This window comes from Hyperolius riggenbachi, chromosome 8 (genome assembly GCF_040937935.1).
Source record: "Hyperolius riggenbachi isolate aHypRig1 chromosome 8, aHypRig1.pri, whole genome shotgun sequence".
NCBI lineage: Eukaryota > Metazoa > Chordata > Amphibia > Anura > Hyperoliidae > Hyperolius > Hyperolius riggenbachi.
Genome location: NC_090653.1, coordinates 44,319,556 through 44,344,561, shown reverse-complemented (window position 1 = coordinate 44,344,561; position 25,006 = coordinate 44,319,556). Strand labels below are relative to the sequence as shown.

Here is a 25,006-nt window from a genome sequence, read left to right as displayed (position 1 = left end):
AAAAGTAGTTTACTATATAAGAAGTTTGCTACAGCAAAGTTCCCGTTATATGGAACTCAGGCATACGGAAGACTCAACTAACTGGCATGCCTGAGGGGATAACAGGGACTGAGTTTTTGGGTTATGCAGGGGTTTTGCAATGAATAAAATACTTACCAAGCCTCTAGCGATGTCTTCTAACCGTCCTGTAGGTCCCGGTGGCTCTCCGGCATCCATGCACGCCTCCTGGCATGTCACGTGACCCGATGCAGGTCAGGTGACACGCTGGAAGCCAAGCACAGAGGACGCTAGAAAGATGCTGGGAGCAACATAGAGGTAAGAAACCCTCGCTGGAGGCTTGGTAAGTATCTGTTTCTGTACCAGCGGGGGAGGGGGGGGGGGCTGGTGTTGTGCTATGGATAGCAGAGGTAGCAAGTGAGATAGACGTGTATGTACAGTGCCAACCACACAAATAACTATGCTGTGTTCCTTTTTTCTTTCTCTGCCTGAAAGAGTTAAATATCAGGTATGTAACAGTAATGACTCAGACAGGAAGTGACTCACTGATAAGAAATTCCAACTATAAAACACTTTCCTAGCAGAAAATGGCTTCGGAGAGCAGGAAAGACATAAAAAGGGTCAATAGTTTATAGATTTTAGCTGTGCCATACTTCAATGAATGTGTCATTGAGCAAAAACAATAAAACAGTTAAAACTTAAAAAGTAGATTTAAACATAAAATAAATATGTGGGATATCTTAAAAGGTCATTTTTAGGAGAAGGAAGATAGATACAATCATTTCATTCATTTTCATTCGTTTATTTTCGCCTCAGGTGTCCTTTAACCACTTAAGGACCACAGGCTTACACCCCCCTAATGACCAGGCGATTTTTTACAATTCAGTGCTCTGCAACTTTAATAGCTCGCTGCAGAGCCATACAACTCAGCACACAAATTAGTCTCCCCCCCTTTTCTGCTCACCAACAGAGCTATGAATTTAAAAAATAATTTGATAAACGATATGGGAGTTTTAGTGTTCCACACTACCAGGGGAGTTTATAACTAAATATATCCATGAAAAAATTATTTGATAAATTATATGGGAGTTTTAGGGTTAGGCACCACCGGGGGGATTTAGGATTAGGCACCACCAGGGGGGTTTTAGGGTTAGACACCACCGGCAGGATTTAGGGTTAGGCAATAGGCACCACCGGAGGGGGGTCTTAGGGTTAGGCACCATCAGGGGGGGGTCTTAGGGTTAGGCACTACCAGGGGAGTCTTAGGGTTAGGTACCACCAGGGGGGTCTTAGGGTTAGGTACCACCAGGGGGGGGGGGGGGGTCTTAGGGTTAGGTACCACCAGGGGGGTCTTAGGGTTAGGTACCACCAGGGGGTCTTAGGGTTAGGTACCACCAGGTGGGTCTTAGGGTTAGGTACCACCAGGGGGGGGGGGGTCTTAGGGTTAGGTACCACCAGGGGGGTCTTAGGGTTAGGTACCACCAGGGGGGGGTCTAGGGGTTAGGGATAGGTAGAGGGAGGGTTCTGTGTGAGAGTAGGGTTAGGTTTAGTTGTAGTAAAATGTTAGTAATATTTACTAATGTTTTACTACAGTTATTACGAACGTACTTATATATTTTTTTTTCCATTGTTATAAACAATATTTTCTAATTTTCTTACATGAAGAAATGATAAAAGAAGGTTATACACAATATTATACAATTATACATATATTATCATTTTCAGTTTTATAAATGGTATTTTCAGATTTCTTTATTATAAGAAATGATAAAATAAAAATCATTAAATTACGGCTACACCACGTGCCCTTTTTTCCAGGCGCCCTTTTTGATGTACTCCAGTCGCCCTTTTTTTACAGTTTACAGCTTGCAAGCCGCGATTCAGAATTGGTCATACATTGTTTACACATACACAGGGGCTGTATGGGTTGTAGGCAGGACAGTCTCTAGGCTAAATTGCACCCAGGGCGAGGGTGTAAAACTTGCGCCCCCTCCCTCCCCATCCACGTGGACTCGCGAACCCTTACTCTTTAGGGACAGTCACACAGCCACAGGCCACAAGTAGATCTGCCTACTTACTAGTGATCAGCCGCTCATCCAGGAGGAAGCAGGGACCAGGAAAGCACACAGGCGAAGAGAGCCCGGAAAGCGACTCCTCGATGGGCGCCGCACACTGACAGCCTGCAGTACTGCTATAGGACATTAGGTGGGATCACGCGGTGGTGACTTGATGATGACTTGATGCCTGACGCAGGCAGCACAGGAGGAGTCAAGGAAGGTGATCGCGCTGGTAATCTTCTTCTTCCATTTGGCCGCACTGTGCGTCACCAGCTCCCTAGCAGTTATGTTCTGCCTGCTCCCCCTTCTTCTACTTGCTGGTCTACGCCAAGGGCAGTCACCATACCCACACTGCCTAAAAAACGGCCTTGTTTGTACTTACGCCCCTGTCCACAACGCCACAGTTCCAAAAAGCAGTAGTGCTTTAATAGGTATGGACTGTACTAGGTCATGCGCAGTACATCAGTGCTTGTACACGGACAGAAGTGGGACCACAAGAACAAATACCACAAGCACTTGTTGGATATGATTAGTGGGCCCTTGTGCAGGCACGGTGGGCTCAAGGAGGATTCTGGAATACTTTGGATTACCCAGAGGCCTCCCTCTACTGAGGTAAGTATTTTCACCCTATTTCTCCTTTCAGGATACTTTAAGCATTGTAACCCCCCCCCACAGGAGGGAACACAGGGACAGGTGGCATGACCCCCCCCCCCCAGTAATAAGAGGTACCGCATGGGGAAACAAAGGGGACAAGTGACATGACCCCCCCCCCCCCCCAGTAATAAGAGGTGCCACATGGGGCAACACAGGGGACAAGTGACATGACTCCCCCCCACACACACACACATTAATAAGAGGTGACGCATGGGGGAACACAGGGGACAAGTGACATGACTCCCCCTAGTAATAAGAGGTGCGGCATGGGGGAACACAGGGGACAAGTGACATGACTCCCCCCCCCCCCCCCCCCCAGTAATAAGAGGTAGAGATGGGCCGGACCTCCGATTTTCAGTTCGCGAACCCCTCCCTGGAAGGTTCGGTTCGCGGAAAAGTTCGCGAACCGCAATAGACTTCAATGGGGAGGCGAATTTGAAAACTAGAAACACTTATGCTGGCCACAAAAGTGATGGAAAAGATGTTTCAAGGGGTCTAACACCTGAATGGTGGAGTGGGATACATGCCAAAAGTCCTGGGGAAAAATCTGGATTTGATGCAAAGGAGCATTTTAAAGGCAGAAATCACATTGCATGCTAAATTGCAGGACTAAAGTGCTTTAAAACATCTTGCATGTGTATACATCAATCAGGTAGTGTAATTAGTGTACTGCTTCACACTGACACACAAAACTTACTGTGTAACACACCACAAACAGCTGTTTGTGTAGTGACGGCCATGCTGGACTACTGCGCACCATGGCGAGGATTGCTCTTCCTCACTCAGTGATGTCTGGTTAGGTAATGTCGGTCTGCCTTATCAACTTTCGATCGTTCGTTCTCTACCATTGTTAAAGCTTACATCTATTTTTTTTACATTACATTTTCTACTTGCTGTTCAGTACCTGCAACGAGAATCTATTATGGAGGGCAAGTCTGCCATTGTGACCAAGGGTAATGGCGGGGGAACCCTTCCTGGTGTCATTCCGGTCCAGAGTTGTAGCCTAACAAACGGTCGGCTACCACCACACATCTATTGCAAGGAGGGCAGCAGGCATGCCCGCCCCAAGGTAGTGAATGGAGGGCAAGTCTGCCATTGTCACCACGGGTAATGGCCCGAAGTGGGAGCCTGCTGAGACCCATGCTGTAGCTGCCCTGACCGTGCTTTGCAGACCAGGCATCTGAGGTCAGGTGGACCCTTGACCCAGCGGAAGACAAACCAAGTCGAAAGCATTTGCCAGAAATGTTTTATGGAGGGCAAGTTAGCCATTTTTTTCAATTGTGTGAAACGGTTTGATGGTACTATAGTCTCAGTACCATGGTGACTAGTGACCACTGACCACAGGTAATGGCCGGGGAATCCGGTTTGTATTGCATTCCGGACCTGGAGCCTAAGAAACGGCTACCACCACACATTCAGGCAAGAAGGCCAGCAGGCATGCCCGCCCCGAGGTAGTGACCAAAAACAACAATACGGGACTCGGGAGGCCCTGCTGTGTTTGAAATGAGTTGACTTTAAATCCTTTAACGGGAATCAGTTATGGAGGGCAAGTCTGATGGTGCCTTCACTGCGATTCACCAGGTTGGTCTCCGGCGAGAATCTGTTATGGAGGTCAAGTCTGCCATTGTGACCACTGACCATGAGTAATGGCGGGGGAACCCTTCCTGGTGTGATTCCGGTCCGAAGTTGGAGCCTAAGAAATGGCTACCACCACAAATCCAGGCAAGGAGGGCAGCAGGTATGCCCGCCCCAAAGTAGTGACCAAAAATAACAATACAGGACTCAGGAGGACTTTTGAGGCCCTAATTGTAATGAATCAACTTTAAATCCTTTAACGGGAATCAGTTATGGAGGGCAAGTCTGCCATCCATTCAAGTGCAAGTTATGCACTGACTGCCAGGTATAATACAATGTGCAGTCACAGATGCAGTGAAAGGTATGCAGTGACTGCAAACAGCCGTTTGTGTAGTGACGGCCGTGCTGGACTGGTGCGCACCATGATGAGAGTGCAGGTGACGGTGGCTTTACAGCCCATATGGTCGCCCGGCTGATGTAGCTGAATGACAGAACAGTGACTGTCCAGCTGATCAAATTTGGTCTGACCACAATGAAGCAACGACCCTATTATCTTTTGTGTCCCACCCCCACCCGAGACACTCAAATAGCCGGTGGTCATTGCTTCAATGTGATACGCAAGCCCCTTCACCACGCAAGGTAATGATCACGAAGGGGGATGGGCACATGTACATGCCTTTTGTTTTTTTGTTGCAACCGCCCGCAGTGCGGGCAGAAAAATTAAGCAGGCATGTACACGCACCAGAAAAATTAGTGTAGCGGCCGCTGCTAGCAGCGGCCTTAAAAATTCGGGAATCCGCCTAGAGTCCTGGACCCTGTTGGTGGTGGCGGAGAAGGCAAGCGGCCTGCAGGCAGAGATGCTGTGTGTGGGGACTGACTTAGTCTTCGGTCGTGCAGTAGCCCTCCGTGATCCATGCCTCATTCATTTTGATAAAGGTCAGGTACTGAACACTGTTGTGACTTAGGTGACTTCTCTTCTCAGTGACACTGCCTCCAGCTGCACTGAAGGTCCTTTCTGACAGGACGCTTGCGGCAGGGCAAGAGAGAAGTTGTATGGCAAATTGGGCCAGCTCTGGCCACAGGTCAAGCCTGCGCAACCAGTAGTCCAAGGGTTCATCGTCGCTGTTCGCAGTGTCTACATTCACACTCAGGGCCAGGTAGTCGGTTACCTGCCGGTCCAGGCGTTGGTGGAGGGTGGATCCGGAAGGACTATGGCGAGGAGTTGGACTAAAGAATGTCCGCATGTCCGACATCACCCTGAGATCGCTGGAGCGTCCTGTCCTTGCCTGCGTGGACTTAGGAGGAGGAGGGTTACTGCCAGTGGTACCTTGATTGCGTTGTGCAGCCACATCACCCTTAAACGCATTGTAAAGCATCATCGACAGCTTGGTCTGCAAGTGCTGCATCCTTTCCGCCTTGTGTTGAGTTGGTAACAGGTCGTCCACTTTGTGCCTGTACCGAGGGTCTAGTAGCGTGGCCACCCAGTACAGGTAATTTGCCTTGACTTTTTTGATACAGGGATCCCTCAACAGGCTGGACAACATGAAAGAGACCATCTGCACAAAGCTGGATGCAGACTTACTCTCCATCTCCTCTTGCTCTTACTCAGTGACGAGACGCAACTCCTCTTCCTCCCCCCAGCCACGAACAATACCACGGGAACGTGGAGCAGCAGAAGCCCCCTGTGACGGCTGCCGTGGTTGTTCTTCTTCCGCCTCCTCTTCCTCCTCCACAGAAACACCTTCCTCATCATCAAAGTCTGACTCCTCTCCTTCCCCACACGACTCCTCTTCTTCCTCCTCCTCCTCCCCCCTCTGTGCTGCCGCAGGTGTTATGGAAACATCTGGTTCGGATGTACATCGCTCCCACGACTCCTGCTGCTGTAACTGTTCTCGTTCACACTCCTCCACAGCTGTATCCACCACTCTACGCACGGCACGCTCCAGGAAGTAAGGGAAGGGGATCAAGTCGCTGATGGTGCCCTCAGCGCGACTCACCATTTTGGTCACCTCCTCAAAGGGCTCCATGACCTTGCATGCATTTCGCATCAGTGTCCAGTTGTTGGGCCACAACATCCCCATCTTACCAGATTGTGTCCTTGTAATGTAATGATACAGGTACCGGGTGACGGCTTTCTCCTGGTCTAGCAGGCAAGAGAACATCAGCAGGGTGGAATTCCAGCGAGTCGGGCTATCCCAAATCAGGTGTCTCACCGGCAAGTTGTTTCTACGCTGAATGTCCGCAAAGTGTGCCATGGCCGTGTAAGACCGCCTGAAATGCCCACACAACTTCTTGGCCTGCTTCAGGACGTCCTCTAAGCCTGGGTACTTGGACACAAATTCAACGCGGAAATGAGATTGCTGCCGTTGTCACACACCACGTTGCCGATCTCAAGCTTGTGCGGGGTCAGCCATTGCTCCACCTGTTTGTTAAGAGCAGCCAGGAGAGCTGCTCCAGTGTGACTCTCCGCTTTGAGCCAAGACATGTCTAACACTGCGTGACACCGTCATACCTGGCATGCAGCATAGGCCCTGGGGTACGGGGGCTGTGTAGCTGGAGAGGAGATCGCGGCACCAGCCAAGGAGGCGGAGGAGGATGACGACAGCGAAGAGGATGTAGCAGGCGGAGAGGAGGTGGCTGGAGGCCTGCCTGCAAGCCGTGGAGGTGTGACAAGTCGGTCCGCTGCACAGCTACGTACTCCCTGCTTGCTGCCATCGGTCACCAGGTTGACCCAATGGGCTGTGTACGTAATGTAGCAGCCCTGCCCGTGCTTGGCAGACCAGGGATCCGTAGTCAGGTGGACCCTTGACCCGACGCTCTTCGCAATAGATGACACCACTTGCCTCTCAACTGCACAGTACAGTTTGGGTATGGCCTTTCGTGAAAAATAAGTGCAGCCTGGTATCTTCCACTGCGGTGTCCCAATGGCCACAAATTTACGGAAAGCCTTTAACTCCACTAGCTTGTATGGTAATAGCTGGCGAGCTAATAGTTCCGCCATGCCAGCTGTCAGATGCCGGGCAAGAGGGTGACTGGCAGACATTTGCTTCTTACACTCAAATACTTCCTTTACGGACAGCTGGGTACTGCTGTGGGCAGATGAGAAGGAACCGCTCAAGGGAAGAGGCGGTGTGGAGGAGGGTGGCTGTGAAGGTGTAAGGGAGAAAGCGGATGAAGACGATGCACCTGAAGGAGGAAGAGGAGAAGGAGAGTGGCTTGTCTTTTGGGTGCTGCTTTTGCTCAGGTAGGCTCAGGCCCTACGTGAGAGTTGGCCTTTCCACGGCTCAATTTTTGCTGGTAGAGAGAACAGATGGCTTTGTTCCGATCTGAGACACACACGCTAAAAAATTTCCAAACCGCTGAGACCCCCTGGGGTGATGGCGCTACGGTGGCATCAGCAGCTGACGTTGAAGGGCATGTTGGCTGGCTGTCCATAGCTGGCGATACATGGCGCCGGACACTGCCCCCAGCTGCTTCTGAGGACGAGCTCCCTCTGCTTCTATCATGGAGTCGTCTCCTCCTACTCCTCTCTGACTCCCCCTCTGAACTGTCCTCCTGGTCATCTCCTCTACTGGGAACATACGTGGCATCCGTATAATCGTCATCATAATCCTCCTGGCCAGCTTCGCTTTTTTCAGACACCTCCTCAACTGCACCAACTTCATTTGGTTCATCATCCCCCTCCTCACACGTTACGTCCATACTATCGCCACCTAACTCAGACGTATGAGGTGGTGTACCAGCGCCTTCTTGTTGTTGTTGCAGTAGTGGCTGTGAATCAGTGATTTCACCACCACCAAATAACTCCTGCGAAGTGTCAAATGCAGTGGATGTGGCGCTTGTTGTAGCGCTGGTGGCTGCCGGAGATGAGGTGTTCTGTGTTAAATACTCAAGCACGTCCTCACAATTTTGGGAAGTGATGGCACGTGCCTTCGTCTGAGCACTGTATTTTGGGCCAGGTCCGCACGAAATCACAGCAACACCACCTCGCACAGACCTGCCGGTGCCTGGTGGCCTTCCTCTGGGTCTGCCTCTACCTCTTCCTCTACCTGGTTTGTCCATTTTGTCCATCTCGGGGGGATGCTAGGTATATGCAGTGAGCTGGGTTCACTCAACACAGCAGGTAGTTATATGCAGTGAGCTGGGTTCACTCAACACAACAGGTAGTTATATGCAGTGAGGTGGGTTCACTGAACAGTAAAGGTAGTTATATGCAGTGAGGTGGGTTCACTCAACACAACAGCTAGGTATATGCAGTGAGCTGGGTTCACCGAACAATAAAGGTAGTTAGATGCAGTGTGCTGGGTTCACTCAACACAACAGGTAGTTATATGCAGTGAGCTGGGTTCACTCATCACAACAGGTAGTTAGATGCAGTGAGCTGGGTTCACTGAACAATAAAGGTAGTTAGATGCAGTGAGCTGGGTTCACTCAACACAACAGGTAGTTAGTTATATGCAGTGAGGTGGGTTCACTGAACAGTAAAGGTAGTTAGATGCAGTGAGCTGGGTTCACTCAACACAACAGGTAGTTAGATGCAGTGAGCCTGGTTCACTGAACAGTAAAGGTAGTTAGATGCAGTGAGCTGGGTTCACTGAACACAAAAGGTAGTTAGATACAGTGAGGTGGGTTCACAGAACACAACAGGTAGTTAGATGCAGTGAGGTGGGTTCACTGAACAGTAAAGGTAGTTAGATGCAGTGAGCTGGGTTCACTGAACACAACAGGTAGTTAGATACAGTGAGGTGGGTTCACTCAACACAACAGGTAGTTAGATGCAGTGAGGTGGGTTCACTGAACAGTAAAGGTAGTTAGATGCAGTGAGCTGGGTTCACTCAACACAACAGGTAGTTAGATGTAGTGTTGGGCGAACAGTGTTCGCCACTGTTCGGGTTCTGCAGAACATCACCCTGTACGGGTGATGTTCGAGTTCGGCCGAACACCTGATGGTGTTCGGCCAAACCGTTCGGCCACATGGCCGAACTAAGAGCGCATGGCCGAACGTTCCCCAAACGTTCGGCTAGCGCTGTGATTGGCCGAACGGGTCACGTGGTTCAGACCCGAACGTGCTCTGATTGGCCGAACTGTCACGTGGTTCGGGTAAATAAATACCCGAACCACGTCATATCTCCGCCATTTGTCTGTGGGTTTAGCTTTGGGTAGGCAGGCAGGGTATTTCGCGCTCCAGCCACGCTAGCCAGGGTCCCCCCAGTCATTGTGTCGCTGCTGGGAATAGTAGTACACCGCTCGCTCAGCCACACTATATAGCATTCTGTTTACTGCCACTCTGTGTACCTCGCTCAGCCACACTATATAGCATTCTGTTTACTGTTCTGTGTCTGCTGGGAATAGTAGTACACCGCTCGCTCAGCCACACTATATAGCATTCTGTTTACTGCCACTCTGTGTACCTCGCTCAGCCACACTATATAGCATTCTGTTTACTGCCACTCTGTGTCTGCTTGGAATAGTAGTACACCGCTCGCTCAGCCACACTATATAGCATTCTGTTTACTGCCACTCTGTGTACCTCGCTCAGCCACACTATATAGCATTCTGTTTACTGCCACTCTGTGTCTGCTGGGAATAGTAGTACACCGCTCGCTCAGCCACACTATATAGCATTCTGTTTACTGCCACTCTGTGTACCTCGCTCAGCCACACTATATAGCATTCTGTTTACTGCCACTCTGTGTCTGCTGGGAACAGTAGTACACCGCTCACCCGCCACTGTATAGCATTGTGCTCTGTGTCGCTGCTGGGAATAGTGGTACACCGCTCACCCACCACTGTATAGCATTTCTGTACTGCCACTGTACTGCTGCCAGTCAGCGTGTACTTTAAGGATAAGTGAAATGAGGAAGAAATCCGGTGAAAGAGGGAGGGGCAAGGGAAGAGGTGTTTCCCCTGATGGTTCACGTACAGGCCACAGGGGAGCACCCAAGAAAACCCACTCAATACCGCCCATGTTGTACAGGACAACAACCCTCACAAATCCAAAAGAACAGGACTAGATAATTACTTGGATGACCTCTCAAGCGTCCAGCAGTGGGTTAAGCAGCACCAGCACATCACGCACGAGGTCCGAGTCCTCAGCCAGTTACAAGGAGCCAGTGGGCACAAAGCTGACACAACCGGCAGCGACACCACGCACACAACTGCCAGATAACCAGTCCGATGAATTACCTCAGGACACAATGGGGTATTCGCAGGAGCTATTCCCAGCCCAACAAACTTCCACCTTTCAAAGGTCAATGGAGGAACAGCCAGAAATGTTGTGCCCGGATTCACAACCATTAACTGTGGGAAATGCACCGTGCACTGAAATACAAGGCGAGTCCGAGGAGGACTCGGAAACCCAAATCCCAGAGCAAGTTGGGCAGGAGGGGTTGCAATTGCAGGAGGTCGGCCGACAAGATCTGGAAGACGACGTTGGAGTGAGCTGCGCAGAGGTTGTTCTGGGGAGCTCTACTCCACGGCGGCGGCCCCCCACAATGACATATGACGAGTTTCAGGAGATGGAAGAGGAGGGTATGGACAATGTGGACAGAGACCCAGATTTTGTTTGTGAACGAGAACATCGCCGTCGTAGCAGCAGCACAGATGAGTCTGTTGAAGAACCCACTGCTGCACGAGTTCGCCTTGTGCCACAAGGTAGGCGGCGCGCAATTTCAGGCACCACAAGCGTGGAAGTTCAAGTGAGAGGCAAAAGAGGCGCAAACAGAAATCGCCAGCAAGGCAGGTGCTCCAAAGTCTGGGCTTTCTTTGAAGACTGCACTGAGGATGGTACTATGGCGATTTGCAAGGTGTGCAAGACCCGCCTGAGCAGGGTGAAAAGTATTAACAACCTCTCCACCACCAGCATGAGCCGCCACATGCTATCCAAACATCCCACTCTGAGGGCAAACGCGGCAGGACAGGGTACCAGCAACACTGCCTCCCTTGGGGTCACCAGACTCACCACCAGACCCGCCTCAGCAGCAGCAGTAGCCCAGCCATTGCGTGGTTCACAACATTCACAAACATCAGACGCTGACACTGTCACTTTCCGGAGTAGTGCTCTTGAGGTCTCCCAGTGTTCATCAAACACAACAACCAACAGCCCTTCAGTGTGCAGCCCTACGATTCAGTTGTCTGTCTCGGAGATGTTTGATCGCAAGAGGAAATTTCCAGCAAATGACCCCCGGGCCGTGGCAGTAACAGCCAGCATAGCCAAGCTTCTGGCCTGCGAAATGCTGCCATATCGAGTGGTGGAGACAAACAGCTTCAAGGGCATGATGTCAGTGGCCATCCCACGTTACGTGGTTCCCAGCCGCTACCACTTTGCGCGCTCTGCAGTGCCAGAGTTGCATGAGCACGTGGTCAGCAAAATAACCCGAAGCTTGAAGAATGCCGTTGCCTGCAAGGTTCACCTCACCACTGACACCTGGACGAGTGCGTTCGGCCAGGGTCCATACATCTCCCTTACCACGCACTGGGTGAACCTTGTGGAGCCTGGCAGCGATTCCTCACCTGCTACGGCGCGGGTGTTGCCCACGCCGCAAACAGCTGCACCGCCGTCCCTCCCACTGGATAACAACAGCAGCACCTACCTCTCTGACTCCTTCTCCTCCAACGCATCTCAAAGCTGTACCTCATCTGGAAACGCTAACCCAGCAGCAGTAGGATCGTGGAAGCAGTGCAGCACAGCTGTTGGCATGCGTCAGCAAGCGTTGCTGAAGCTGATCTGCCTTGGGGATAAGCAGCACACAGGGGAGGAAATTTGGAGGGGAATAAAGGAACAGACGGATTTGTGGCTGGCATCGCTGGACCTGAAACCGGGCATGGTTGTGTGCGATAATGGGAGTAATCTCATTCGCGCTTTAAGGTTGGCTAAGCTGACACACATCCCTTGCCTGGCGCACGTGATGAACCTAGTAGTTCAGCGGTTCCTGAGGACATACCCAGGCGTGGCCGATCTTCTGTTGAAGGTGCGACGAGTGGCCAAACATTGCAGAAATTCCAGTACTGCTTCGGGGGCACTCGCCAAGATGCAGGAGCGCTTCAATCTCCCCCACCATCGCTTGCTGTGTGATGTCCCTACGCGCTGGAATTCTACGCTGCACATGCTAGCCCGCTTTTGCGAGCAGAAGAGTGCAGTGGTCCAGTACATGACGGCGCAGTACCGAGGCGCATCCGGACAGCTGCCAAGCTTCTGTGGATCCGATTGGGCCAACATGTTGGACCTCTGCCAAGTCCTCCAAAATTTTGAGCAGTCCACGTTGCTTGTGAGCAGTGACAACTCTTCAGTCAGCATTACCATACCACTGCTGTGTTTACTGAAGAGGTCAATGTTGAAAATCAAGGAAACAGCTGTCATGATGCAACTGGGGGAATCTGAAGGAGAAAACGATCAGCGTGATGGTACCAACATCAGGCCATCCGCCTCAGGAAACGCTGGCCCCAGCAGCTATGACGAAGAAGAGGAGGAGGAACAGCTGGAGTTGGAGCAGGAATTTCATGCCACCACTGACGAGGGCCAGAGCGGTGCACGTTGGACTTCCCCAATTAAGCGCGAATGGTCAGCAGAAGCAGACCAGGAAGAAGGTGACGACTATGATGCATCACAACAACTATCACAACGCTCACAAGAGGATGATGAGGATTCTGGCAGGACTCTGGCACACATGGCTCAATTCATGCTAGACTGCATTGAACGCGACCCACGCATTGTGCGCATTCTGGACAACACCAATTACTGGGTTTATACACTTCTGGATCCACGGTGCAAACACAATGTTCCAAAACTGCTTGAAGAAAGAGTCAGACAGGTCAAAATGGAAGAATACCAGCAGGCCCTTGTGGAGACTTTAGAGAGGAGATTGACATCCTCCCCCTCCTCTAGCCAGTTGTACGCCGACAGACTGACTTCCGCAAACCCAGGACGACCAGGAGGGCAGCAAACAACACAAGCCGCAGCTAGTGCCCAAAAGGGAATGGTATCGGCAGTGTCCTTGGAGTGGGAAAATTTTATGACACCCATGCAGCAGCAGCCCACAGAACAGCAAGCGTGCAGATCCACCTCCAACACCGATCGCCTGGAGAAGATGGTCAAGGACTACATGTCAGATGGCGTAGCTGTGTTGAACAATCCATCTGCACCCTTCAACTATTGGGTATCGAAGCTAGACACCTGGCACGAACTGGCAATGTACGCAATAGAGGTGCTGGCTTGCCCGGCAGCCAGCGTTATGTCGGAATGCTGTTTCAGTGCTGCCGGAGGCATCGTCACAGATCGGCGTATCCGCCTCTCCACAGAAAATGCAGACCGTCTGACTCAAATTAAAATGAATCAATCCTGGATTGGAAACGACTATGCAACACTCCCGGACCCCAACCAAGTAACATGAACAATGACCATCTGTGATGGGTTAGCGTTGCCGGTCCCTGTTTATTGAACCTCTCATCTTTATTACATTTATGACTGCATGGTGGCAAAAAGCATTGCTATATCCGCACGCTTTTTGTCCTCATGCAAGGCCTGGGTTGTTGTGTCTCAAAGCGTGGCCTTCTCCTCCTGCGCCTCCTCCTGTTCCATCACGTGTGCTGCTGCTGGGTTAGCGTTTCAGGTCCCTGTTTATGGAACCTCTTATCTTTATTACATTTATGACTGCATGGCGGTACAAAGCATGCTATCCGCACGCTTCTTGTCCTCATGCAAGGCCTGCGTTGTTGTGTCTCAAAGCGTGGCCTTCTCCTCCTGCGCCTCCTCCTGTTCCATCACGTGTGCTGCTGCTGGGTTAGCGTTGCCGGTCCCTGTTTATGGAACCTCTCATCTTTATTACATTTATGACTGCATGGCGGTAAAAAGCATGCTATCCGCACGCTTCTTGTCCTCCTGCAAGGCCTGGGTTGTTGTGTCTCAAAGCGTGGCCTTCTCCTCCTGCGCCTCCTCCTGTTACATCACGTGTGCTGCTGCTGGGTTAGCGTTTCCGGTCCCTGTTTATGGAACCTCTTATCTTTATTACATTTATGACTGCATGGCGGTACAAAGCATGCTATCCGCACGCTTATTGTCCTCATGCAAGGCCTGGGTTGTTGTGTCTCAAAAAGCGTGGCCTTCTCCTCCTGCGCCTCCTCCTGTTCCATCACGTGTGCTGCTGCTGGTGCTGGGTTAGCGTTACCGGTCCCTTTTCCTGGAACCTCTTCTCTGTATTACATGTATGACTGCATGGCGACAAAAAGCATGTTACCTGTGCAAAGAAACATGACATTTTCCACATTTAAAAGACAGTTTTTCCTTTGAAACTTTACAATCAATTTTCTCGAAAACTATAAGCTCTTTTTCAAATATTTTTTTTCCTCTTGTACCCACTCACAAGGTGCACATACCCTGCAAATTTGGGGTATGTAGCATGTAAGGAAGCTTTACAAAGCACGAAAGTTCGGGTCCCCATTGACTTCCATTATGTTCGGAGTTCGGCGCGAACACCCGAACATCGCGGCGATGTTCGGCGAACGTTCGCGAACCCGAACATCTAGGTGTTCGCCCAACACTAGTTAGATGCAGTGAGCTGGGTTCACTCAACACAACAGGTAGTTAGTTATATGCAGTGAGGTGGGTTCACTGAACAGTAAAGGTAGTTAGATGCAGTGAGCTGGGTTCACTCAACACAACAGGTAGTTAGATGCAGTGAGGTGGGTTCACAGAACACAACAGGTAGTTAGTTATATGCAGTGAGCTAGGTTCACTGAACAGTAAAGGTAGTTAGATGCAGTGAGCTGGGTTCACTCAACACAACAGGTAGTTAGATGCAGTGAGCTGGGTTCACTGAACAGTAAAGGTAGTTAGATGCAGTGAGCTGGGTTCACTCAACACAACAGGTAGTTAGATGCAGTGAGCTGGGTTCACTCAACACAACAGGTAGTTATATGCAGTAAGGTGGGTTCACTGAACAGTAAAGGTAGTTAGATGCAGTGAGCTGGGTTCACTCAACACAACAGGTAGTTAGATGCAGTGAGGTGGGTTCACAGAACACAACAGGTAGTTAGTTATATGCAGTGAGCTGGGTTCACTGAACAGTAAAGGTAGTTAGATGCAGTGAGCTGGGTTCACTCAACACAACAGGTAGTTAGATGCAGTGAGCTGGGTTCACTGAACAGTAAAAGTAGTTAGATGCAGTGAGCTGGGTTCACTGAACACAACAGGTAGTTAGATGCAGTGAGCTGGGTTCACTCAACACAAAGCTAGGTATATGCAGTGATGAGGTGGGTTAAGTAAACACAACAGGTACTGGGTATATGCAGTAATGGGTAGTACAAGGTGCAGCTCCCTGTCACACACACAGGTAGTCACTGAATGTACTGGGCTGCTGGCAGTGGCACACACACTATCAATTAGAAAGGCTGTGCATGCAACAAAAGTGTCAGTTTGACACACAGAAAAAAAAAAGGTGCAGGATTAGCTCTGAAAAGAGCTGTTGAGGGGTGCTATAAAAGCAATAATAATCAGCAAGGAGCAAGCTAAGCAGCCAAGAAACTAACTAATCTGTCCCTAGGAGAACAAGTCTGCAGCAGCTGTCCCTAGTCTGTCTCTAGCAGGCACACAAATGAGTGTAATGGCCGGCGAGCCAGCCTTATATAGGGGGGGGGTGGGGCTCCAGGGCTTAGTGTAGCCTGAATGGCTACAATGTTCCTTCTGACTGTGATGCAGAGGGTCAAAGTTGACCCTCATAGTGCATTATGGGGCGAATCGAACTTCCGCAAAAAATCGCCTGGTCCAGGCGAACGCGAACCACCTAAGTTCGCCTGGAACCGTTCGCCAGCGAACCGTTCGGCTCATCTCTAATAAGAGGTACCGCATGGGGGAACACAGTGGACAAGTGACATGACTCCCTTCCAGTAATAAGAGGTGTCGCATGGGGGAACACAGTGGACAAGTGACATGACTCACCCCCCCCCACATACACACACAGTAATAAGAGGTGCCACATGGGGGAACACAGGGGACAAGTGACATGACCCCCCCCCCCCCCCCACACACACACACACTAATAAGGGGTGCCGCATGGGGGAACACAGGGGACAAGTGACATTACTACCTCCCCCCAAAATAATAAGAGGTGCCGCAGGGGGGAACAAAGGGGACAAGTGACATGACTACCTCCGCAATAATATGAGGTGCCGCATGGAGAAGCACTGGGGAGAAGTGTTATGACTCCCCCCAGTAATAAGATGTGCCACATGGTGGAACACAGGGGACAAGTGACATGACTCCCCTATGATGCCATGAAGCTTTCCAGTGCCCCCTCTGGATAAAGTACACGTGTATGTGTGTAAGGGGGATGAGTTAGAGGATAGCAGGTTTTTTAGGCTGGGGTATCAGATCAGTCAGCGATGGGTCTGAGGAGAACTATAGCTTGTTTCTGTGTTTGTCACTAATGTTGTGTCTTCAAATTATTTCAGAGAAGGGAAGCTTAAAAATAAAGAATATCTATCGCCACCCAAAGTACGACCCTAATGCCAAGCAAGACAAGAATATTAAATCCTATGATTATGACCTGGCTATTCTTGAACTGGAAAAAAAGCTTGAATTTCAAGCCACCGTCAGGTAAATGCAAGTTCACAGTATTTTTGCAATTTCGTCTATACGTAAGTACAATTTGTACATTTAATTGATTTTGTGTAGTCATTTGCAATTTCGCGTCAAATTTTGCGTAATTTTCGAGTAATTTCTTGCCGAATTTTGCAGTGAATAGCAAAGTCTCCATATACGCTTTTGACACCAAAATTGCTACATATGTTAAGGAGAATGGGTGGGTACAACTCAAAAAAAGAATTGTTTAAAAAGACGTAGTTTTTGAGAAAATTGATTTTAAAAATGCAAAGAAAAAATGGTTTTTAAACTCAGAAAAATAACAGTTTAAAATCCATTTTTCTTTGCATGTTTAAAATCGATTGTCTCAAAAACTACAAGGTTTTGAGGCTAAATATACACCTTGAATACAAATCAAATGCAAATTATGTGCTGAATACTATTCTGATCCAAGCGAAGCAGGCACCACTGTAGCCAATTTTATCAATGACTTGTCATTTTTTATGACTTTTCCAATAAAGAGCTACTAAATTACTGAAGGTGGTGCCTGCTTCGCTTGGATCCGCATCTTTTGATTAATGGTACAGTGATCTTAAAGAGGAACTCCAGTGAAAATAATGTAGTAAAAAAAGTGCTTAATTTTTTACCATAATTATGTATAAATGATTTAGTCAGTGTTTGCTCATTGTAAAATCTTTCCTCTCCCCGATTTACATTCTAACATTAATTACATGGTGACATTTTTACTGTGGGCAGGTTATGTAGCTGCTGCTAGCTGTTTTGGCTGTTAGAGACAGCTGTAAACAGCTAATTCCTGTCTGTGAACATTGTTACATTGTGGCAGTTTGTCCAGAGTACCGCGGTACTCAGAGCTTCTTGTGGGAGGGGTTACAGCACAAAATCAGTCATACAGCGCCCCCTGATGGTCTGTTTGTGAAAATCATTATATTTCTCATGTAAAAGGGGGTATCAGCTACTGATTGGGATAAAGTTATATTCTAGGTTGGAGTTTCTCTTTAAAGCTACGGCACACCCCATATCCTCTTGCATGGGTGCTCCTCCACTTCTGTTGTTTTTGCTGAATACTATTCTAAAAATTTGAATGCAAACTGCTTCAGTTTTCAATTCAATTTTTAGAATAGTGTTCCACACATCATTTGCATTTGATTTGTATTCAAGGTGTGTGTGTATTTAGCCTCAGGGGGGCTGTGCACATCTCTCTAGGTTTCATTTTACTTGCAGTCTGTGCGCCCTGCCTGTTGCTTGCTGTCTATTGCTCACAAAGAGTGCCTAGGTCTGATGGCCCCATCCAAATTCTACTATGGGGCCTCATAGTCTCTAGCTATGTGTAACGATTGTGGAATTCTCTCCGTGATCAGCGCACAAGACGTGCGGTGACACTGCGGAAATTCTCCACAAGCGTATAATTTGCGGGAACCCAACAAAAGGTGCAATGCACCTGTAGAGGGAAATTCCTGTCGGCAGGTGGAGCTGTGGAGTGCAGAGGAACAGATCCTCTGCCCTACCACAGACGCCAGACAGGAATTGCACGAAGGGAAGAAACGCAATCGCAAGAGAGGCGATTGAGAATGAGCACAGAGACAGATTGTATGTGTGTGCACCAAACTAGTCGCCAACCCGGGACGGTGCACACACCACAGCAGATATGAAGTAGGAACGCGATCGCGAGAGGTGCGATCGCCAGACGTGACACAAGGCTACAGCAAGGCAGAGCACGAGAGTAGCAAAGGCACAGCAAATCATACAATGAGAAGATACGGAAAATAACAAACGCTAGCTAAACACGAACACCGCACTCATTCGCAACAGTGCACGCGTTTATGCGCGGTCTCCACGTGATAAGCACAATAGAGACAAGCACGCCTAACTAACCACCGACAGACAAACATGAAACAGAGGACGCGAGCGCTTGCTTAACGGTTACCTCACCGAGCCTCCAGCAAGCGTTCGTAGCAGACAAGACATACACACGAAAACATGAACAAGCGAGAGATAGGATCCACAGCACTAGCGCAAGAGGCTGGTGCGATCCAGGAAGACAGAACAGAAGGATCCACAGCGCTAGCGCAAGATGCTAGTGTGATCCAACTACAGAGTAGCAGACCAGAAGGATCCACAGCACCAGCGAAAAGAGGCCAGTGCGATCCAGGAAGACAGATCAGAAGGGGCTACCAGTAACAACCACTGTTCTGGTTAGCACCCAGACATACAGAACGATTTCCTGTCGACCACCGCTGGGACAGGACAATCGCAACAGACAAACAAAACAGATAAGCAATCCTAACTGCACTAGGGAAACCTGCCTAGTGCAGTGCCAGGAATTACTCTAAGCTGAAATTCAAACAATGAGCAAGGCTGACACTCTCCAGAGTGTTTCACAGGAAGAATCCTTATGACCAGCCACTTACTGTGGGAAACATAGCTCTTTATAGAGCAAGCCCACAAAGGATGTGGCTAGGCAATCTGCATGACAAACATATGCAAATTCCTCAGCAGCAAGCTGCAATACTGACAAAAGGTCTCTCCTCCAGAGACCTGCAGAATGCAGACCTGAACAGTGGTCAAAAGGCTGCCTGCCTGCCTGCACAGGCAGCCCAGCGGTTCCTCACACTATGCCTTTGTGTACCAGCAAAGTAGCACAGTTCCTTCTAATGTTATCATGTGGCTTTGCTGCTAACTAGTTCACACTAGCAGCAACCTTACCTCCATGGGCGCATACATTAGCACTGCAAAAAAAATGTTGCAGGGCAATGCCGTTAATGACATCTTGCTAATATGGTTATTTAATGATTTTGAAATGTCCTAAAATGTTAATTAACTTTAGTAACAAGATGTCATTACCGGCATCTGCATACAACATCACCTAGTCCCGGCGATCGCATCTCCTCCACTTCCTGTTGGTTTGCAGGAGTCCTGCAGCTAGCCAATCACCATGCGGGGACTGGAGCTGCATGATGATTGGCTGGCTGCAGGACAGCTGCAAACTAATTAGGAAGTGGAGGAGATGCAATCACTGGGACCAGGTAATGTACCCCTTCATCCTTGCCTTCTCTCACACTGAATCCTTTCTCTACCTATGCCTAACCCTAAGTCATACACAGGGGCGTATCTGGGTAATAAAGAGCCTATGGCAAACGCTGAAATTGCGTCGTCCCCCCCCCCCCAGTCAGAGCCCCCTTTCCCTCTAAAAACAGCATCCTTTCCTGCTACGTGTGTTATGGTTGCTGTGTTTTGGCTCGGGATATTGCTAAAGTTACTGTTTTCTTCTTATTCCCTCTCTGTCCTCTTTTCTAACACTAACCAAGTGAGCTCTACATACACAAATTAAGTAGCAGAATTAATCTGATCTGAGTGATGGGGAGATACGGGCAGGCATGGCAGCGCAGCACAGGAGGAGACGTGGCCCATGTTGCTGTGGCGCCCATGGCATGAGCCATGCCTGCATCCCTCTAGATACGCCTCTGGTCATACATGAAAAAAGGAACCTGGAGAAAAAGGCACAGGGATTGCCACTAGTAAAATATCATGCAAATTTGTGACATTCTACTACTGGACTTTGATAGTAAAATATTTTAATATGGCTAAACCTAACCCTACTCTCACACAGAACTCTTTTTTTGGTGATGCCTATTGCCTCACCCTAAGACCCCCAAGCCCCCCTCCCCACGTGGGTGCCTGATCCTTAAAACCCCCCTGGTGGTGTCTAACCCTAGTAACCCCCAGTGGTGCCTAAACCTAACCTCCCTGGTGGGCCCTAACCCTAAATCCCCCTCCTAAAGCCTTACCCCCCTCTTCCACAGAGCCATAATATTCAGCTATGAAGGTAAATAGCGGCAGACTCGGCACCAGAGGCACCTGATTAGCAGCAAGAGGTGGCAATTTCAGCATATAGGCTTACGGAAAACTAAATTGGCTTGCAGAAAACCAAATTGAGGCATTGCATAGCGGGAGCTCAGCGCCCACTATGCAATACCACAATTTGGTCTCAATGCTGCAATTTGGTTTTCCACTCCACACCTGCTAGTCAATGCCACAATTTGGTTTTCTGCAAGGCGGTCTACTGAAATTTCCCCCTCTTGCTGCTAATGGAGGTTCCTCCAGGCTCCAAAATTTACCTTTGTAGTTGCATATTGTGACCATTCTAAAAGCCGTGATTTGCAGCAAAGAAGATAAAATTCAGCACTATGAGGCACCCACTACGTCCCTGTGCTGCCCACTATGCCACCCGGCTGCCCACTAAGTCACTGCGCTGCCCACTACATCATTGTGCCGCCAACTACCCCACTGTGCTGCCCACTACGCCACCATGCTGCCAACTACCCCACCGTGCTGCCCACTACTCCACTGTGCTGCCCACTATGCCATCGTGCTGCCAACTACCCCATTATGCTGCCCACTATCCCACCGTGCTGCCCACTAAGCCACTGTGCTTCACACTATGCCACAGTGCTGCCCACTACTCCACAGTGTTGTACCCCAGTCAAAGTTTGGGTCAAAAAGTATAACTAACCTAGGAAGAGGGAAGCCTCTGGATCCTTTAGAGGCTTCCCATGTTGTCCTCAGGTCCACCCGTTGCTGAGCGGTGTCCCCCGAAGATTACTGACAAGGAATTGTCAGTAATCACATGAGGGACACTCTCCTCTTCCTCTAGTTTTGCTCAGGGCATTGTGAAACCTAAAGGTGGCCATACACTTATAGATTTGCAGCAGATTCGACCATCAGAATTGAATCTTGTTGTGCACTTTACTTGGCCTGAAGACGGGCTATACGCCCGAAAGAGCTCTTGGCCGGTGTCTGTCGCCATGATACTTGGACTTTCTATATAATGGTGACCTTTGTCTACCTGACTGCTATAAATACTCTGTCTGTTTGGGGACTAGGCTTTTGATGGACATTGACCGTCTTTGGCGGTTATCGTATTGCTGGATTGTCCCCGTGACAATGTTTATGATGTTGAAGATTTTGTAATAAAGATTTCTATGAGTTTTGGAAGAAATCCCTGATTTGCTGGTCCTTGTGGACTTTGTCAGGTTTGAATCTGACAGGAATCTATCTGATGAGTGCCACACACTAGGAACAGATTTCCAATAGATTTCAGAATGAAATCTATTGAAAATCGATCGAAATGCGTTATTGCACCATTCGATCAGATGCAACTCTATGGGCCATCGATCAGCTGCCAGTAGCCGGATTTTTCATCCATACCAATCAAGCAAATCGATCAAAATCGGTCGGAAATCGATCGATCATGCTTCCTGCTTGCATCGATTTCTAGCCAATTTTATCAGAGCAATCGAATTGGCCATCGGCTGAAATCGACCAGTGCATGGGCCCCTTAATGCTAGTCCTGGTGGGAGTGCTAGACATTTAGGTAATATTTATTTTACCCTAAAAAAAAAAAAGGTAATGCAGCTTTTTTTTTTGCTTTGTAGGCCAATCTGTCTCCCGTGCACCAGCGGAGCGGCATGGGCATTGAAACTAAGGGACAAAAAATCAACTTGCAAGGAACATGGTGAGTGACCAGAAATGGAAGGAAATGTCGACACTGGGATCGGAAAAGTAATACTGGTAATGCAAAGTAGAAATAGCACTAAAAGCCTCATTTTCTATTACATTTATTACTTTTTTTTTTTGATTGCTTGGCTTGCTGGATAGGAAATGCTGATTCCCTATTCACTAGCATCGTGGGGGGGGGGAGTGCGACCCGCACCCGGCCGGCCTGAGCACTGAGAGAGTGGGGGCGCTGTAATGGAGGGGGGAGTCAGCCGTGGGGAGGGCAGCCCGACCTCTCACTCCTCCTCTGCATAGACGCTTATACACATGCTGCTTCCTGCAGAACAAGAAGTATAGTGTGTATAAGCGTCTATGCAAAGGAGAAGACCGGCAGCAATTGAGCGGCAATTGGAACCAGGGAGGTGAGTTACTGACTACTTACAGCCAGGCACGTGCAGAGGGGGGTGCTCTGGGTGCCCAGGCACCCCCCCTTTTAAAATCTTCAAAAAAGGCCCCTCTCGGCGCGTTAAATAAGCCCCGCCCCCGACCGTGATAAGCCCCGTCCACCAGTGGGAAGCTCCACCCCCGCCTGGGACACTTTGCAGTGAAGAGGCCCAAACAGGAATCCTAGTGTGGCATACTGACCTCTCCCTCCACCTAGGACCCATACTGACCTCTACCTCCCCCAGCACCCATAGTGACCTCTCCCTCCACCTAGTACCCACAGTGACCACTCCCTCCCCTAGCACCCACAGTGACCTCTCCATCCACCTAGCACCCACAGTGACTTCTCCCTCCACCTATGACCCATTCTGACCTCTCCCTCCCCAGTACCCACAGGGATATCTCCCATCACCTAGCATCCACAGTGACCTCTCCCTTACTCAGCACCCACAGTGACCTTTCCCTCCATATAGCACCCACAGTAACCTCTCCCTCCCCCAGCACCCACAGTGACCTCTCCATCCACCTAGCACTCACACTGACTTCTCCCTCCCCCTAGGACCCATACTGACCTCTCCCTCCCGAGTACCCACAGTGATATCTCCCATCACCTAGCACCCACAGTGACCTCTTCCTCCACCTAGCATCCACAGTGATCTCTCCCTCCACCTAGCATCCACAGTGACCTCTCCCTCCACCTAGCATCCACAGAGACCTCTCCCTCCCTCAGCACCCACAGTGACCTCTCCCTCCACCTAGCACCCACAGTTACCTCTCCCTCCACCTAGCACCCACAGTGACCTCTCCCTCCCCAGCTCTAGCAGTGATCCTGCCTACCCCAGCACCCACACTGACCTATCCCTCCCCCAGCACCCACAGTGATCTTTCCCTCCCCCAGTGGCTACCTTCCTGTCCCCTGCAGCACCCACAGGGACCTCCCAACCCAAAAACAGCACCTACAGTGATCTATCCTATAGCCAGCGCCCACGGCGACCTCTCCCAACACCCAGAATCCACTCCCTCCTCAGTACTACACTGACTATCCCAGCACCCACAGTCCACCTCCCCTTCCTCCAGCACCCATACTGATCTCTTCCTTCCACAGCCCCCACAGTGAATTACCCTTCCCCCAGCACCCACACTGACCTCTACCTCCCTTAGCAGCAACTATGCCATTCACAGCAGCACCCATAGTGCCCTCCCCTTCCTCCAGCACCCACAATGACCTCTACCTCCCCCAAGACACACAGTGACCTCTCCCAAAGGACCCACAGTGACCTCCCTCTCCTCCAGCACTCATATTGACCTCTACTTTCCGCAGCACCCACAGTTACTCCCCCCCAGCACTCACAGTGACCTACCCTTCCCCCAGCACCCACACTGAGCTCTACGTCCCCTAGCAGCAACTATGCCATTCATAGCAGTACCCACAGTGATCTCCCACCCCCTGCACCCACAACAATCCCACCAATATTCAGCACCCACATTACACTCAACCAGTAACCCCCACTATAGCAAGCACCCAGTACTTGCGCCCTGCACCCAATACTCACATCCGGCCTCAATATGGCACTTAGTACTTGCATCAAATAGCCACATGACACCCAGTACCTGCACCCCTTCACCCTATAGCGGATACCCAGTACTCACACCCACACCACATGGCACAGTACTTACACCCAGTCCCAACATGGCACTCACTACTCACACCTGCACACCGCCTTCACATGGCACCCACTATCTGCACTCACATAACTAGTACTAGCACCCAAAGTACCTGCACACAGAACCCACATAACACACAATTCCCACCCATAGCTAGCACCCAGTGCAGGCATGGCGCCAAGTATTCGCACCTATGTGATACCCAGTACCTGCACACAACACCCACATGTTTCATCTGCAGTAGTTACAGTTGCACTAAGCCTCCACTTAGTGCCCAGTACAAACACCAAGCACTCACCTATCACATCCAGTACTTGCACCCAGAACTCACAAGGGACTGAGTACCTGCAATCAACATCTTCATGATAGTTGATACACACCCATACAGCCACTCAGTATTTGTATCTAAGACCCAAATACCCCCATAATCAACACCCACATGGCAGAGTACTCGCACGTCACCAAGTTCCAAAGCCATTATATGCACCTAGTATCCGTCCATGGCCAGGACCCAAATAGCACCCAG

General features: G+C 49.8%; 1 protein-coding gene across 1 annotated transcript in view; it reads left to right on the top strand.

Moving 5' to 3' along the window:
- LOC137528776 (complement factor B-like) overlaps positions 1–25,006 on the top strand; it is a 219,292-nt gene that overhangs the window by 162,931 nt on the left and 31,355 nt on the right. The window contains exons 13-14 of the mRNA XM_068250347.1: positions 16,728–16,872; positions 22,311–22,390. Coding sequence (XP_068106448.1) covers positions 16,728–16,872; positions 22,311–22,390 — 225 coding nt within the window. The remainder of the gene's footprint in view (positions 1–16,727; positions 16,873–22,310; positions 22,391–25,006) is intronic.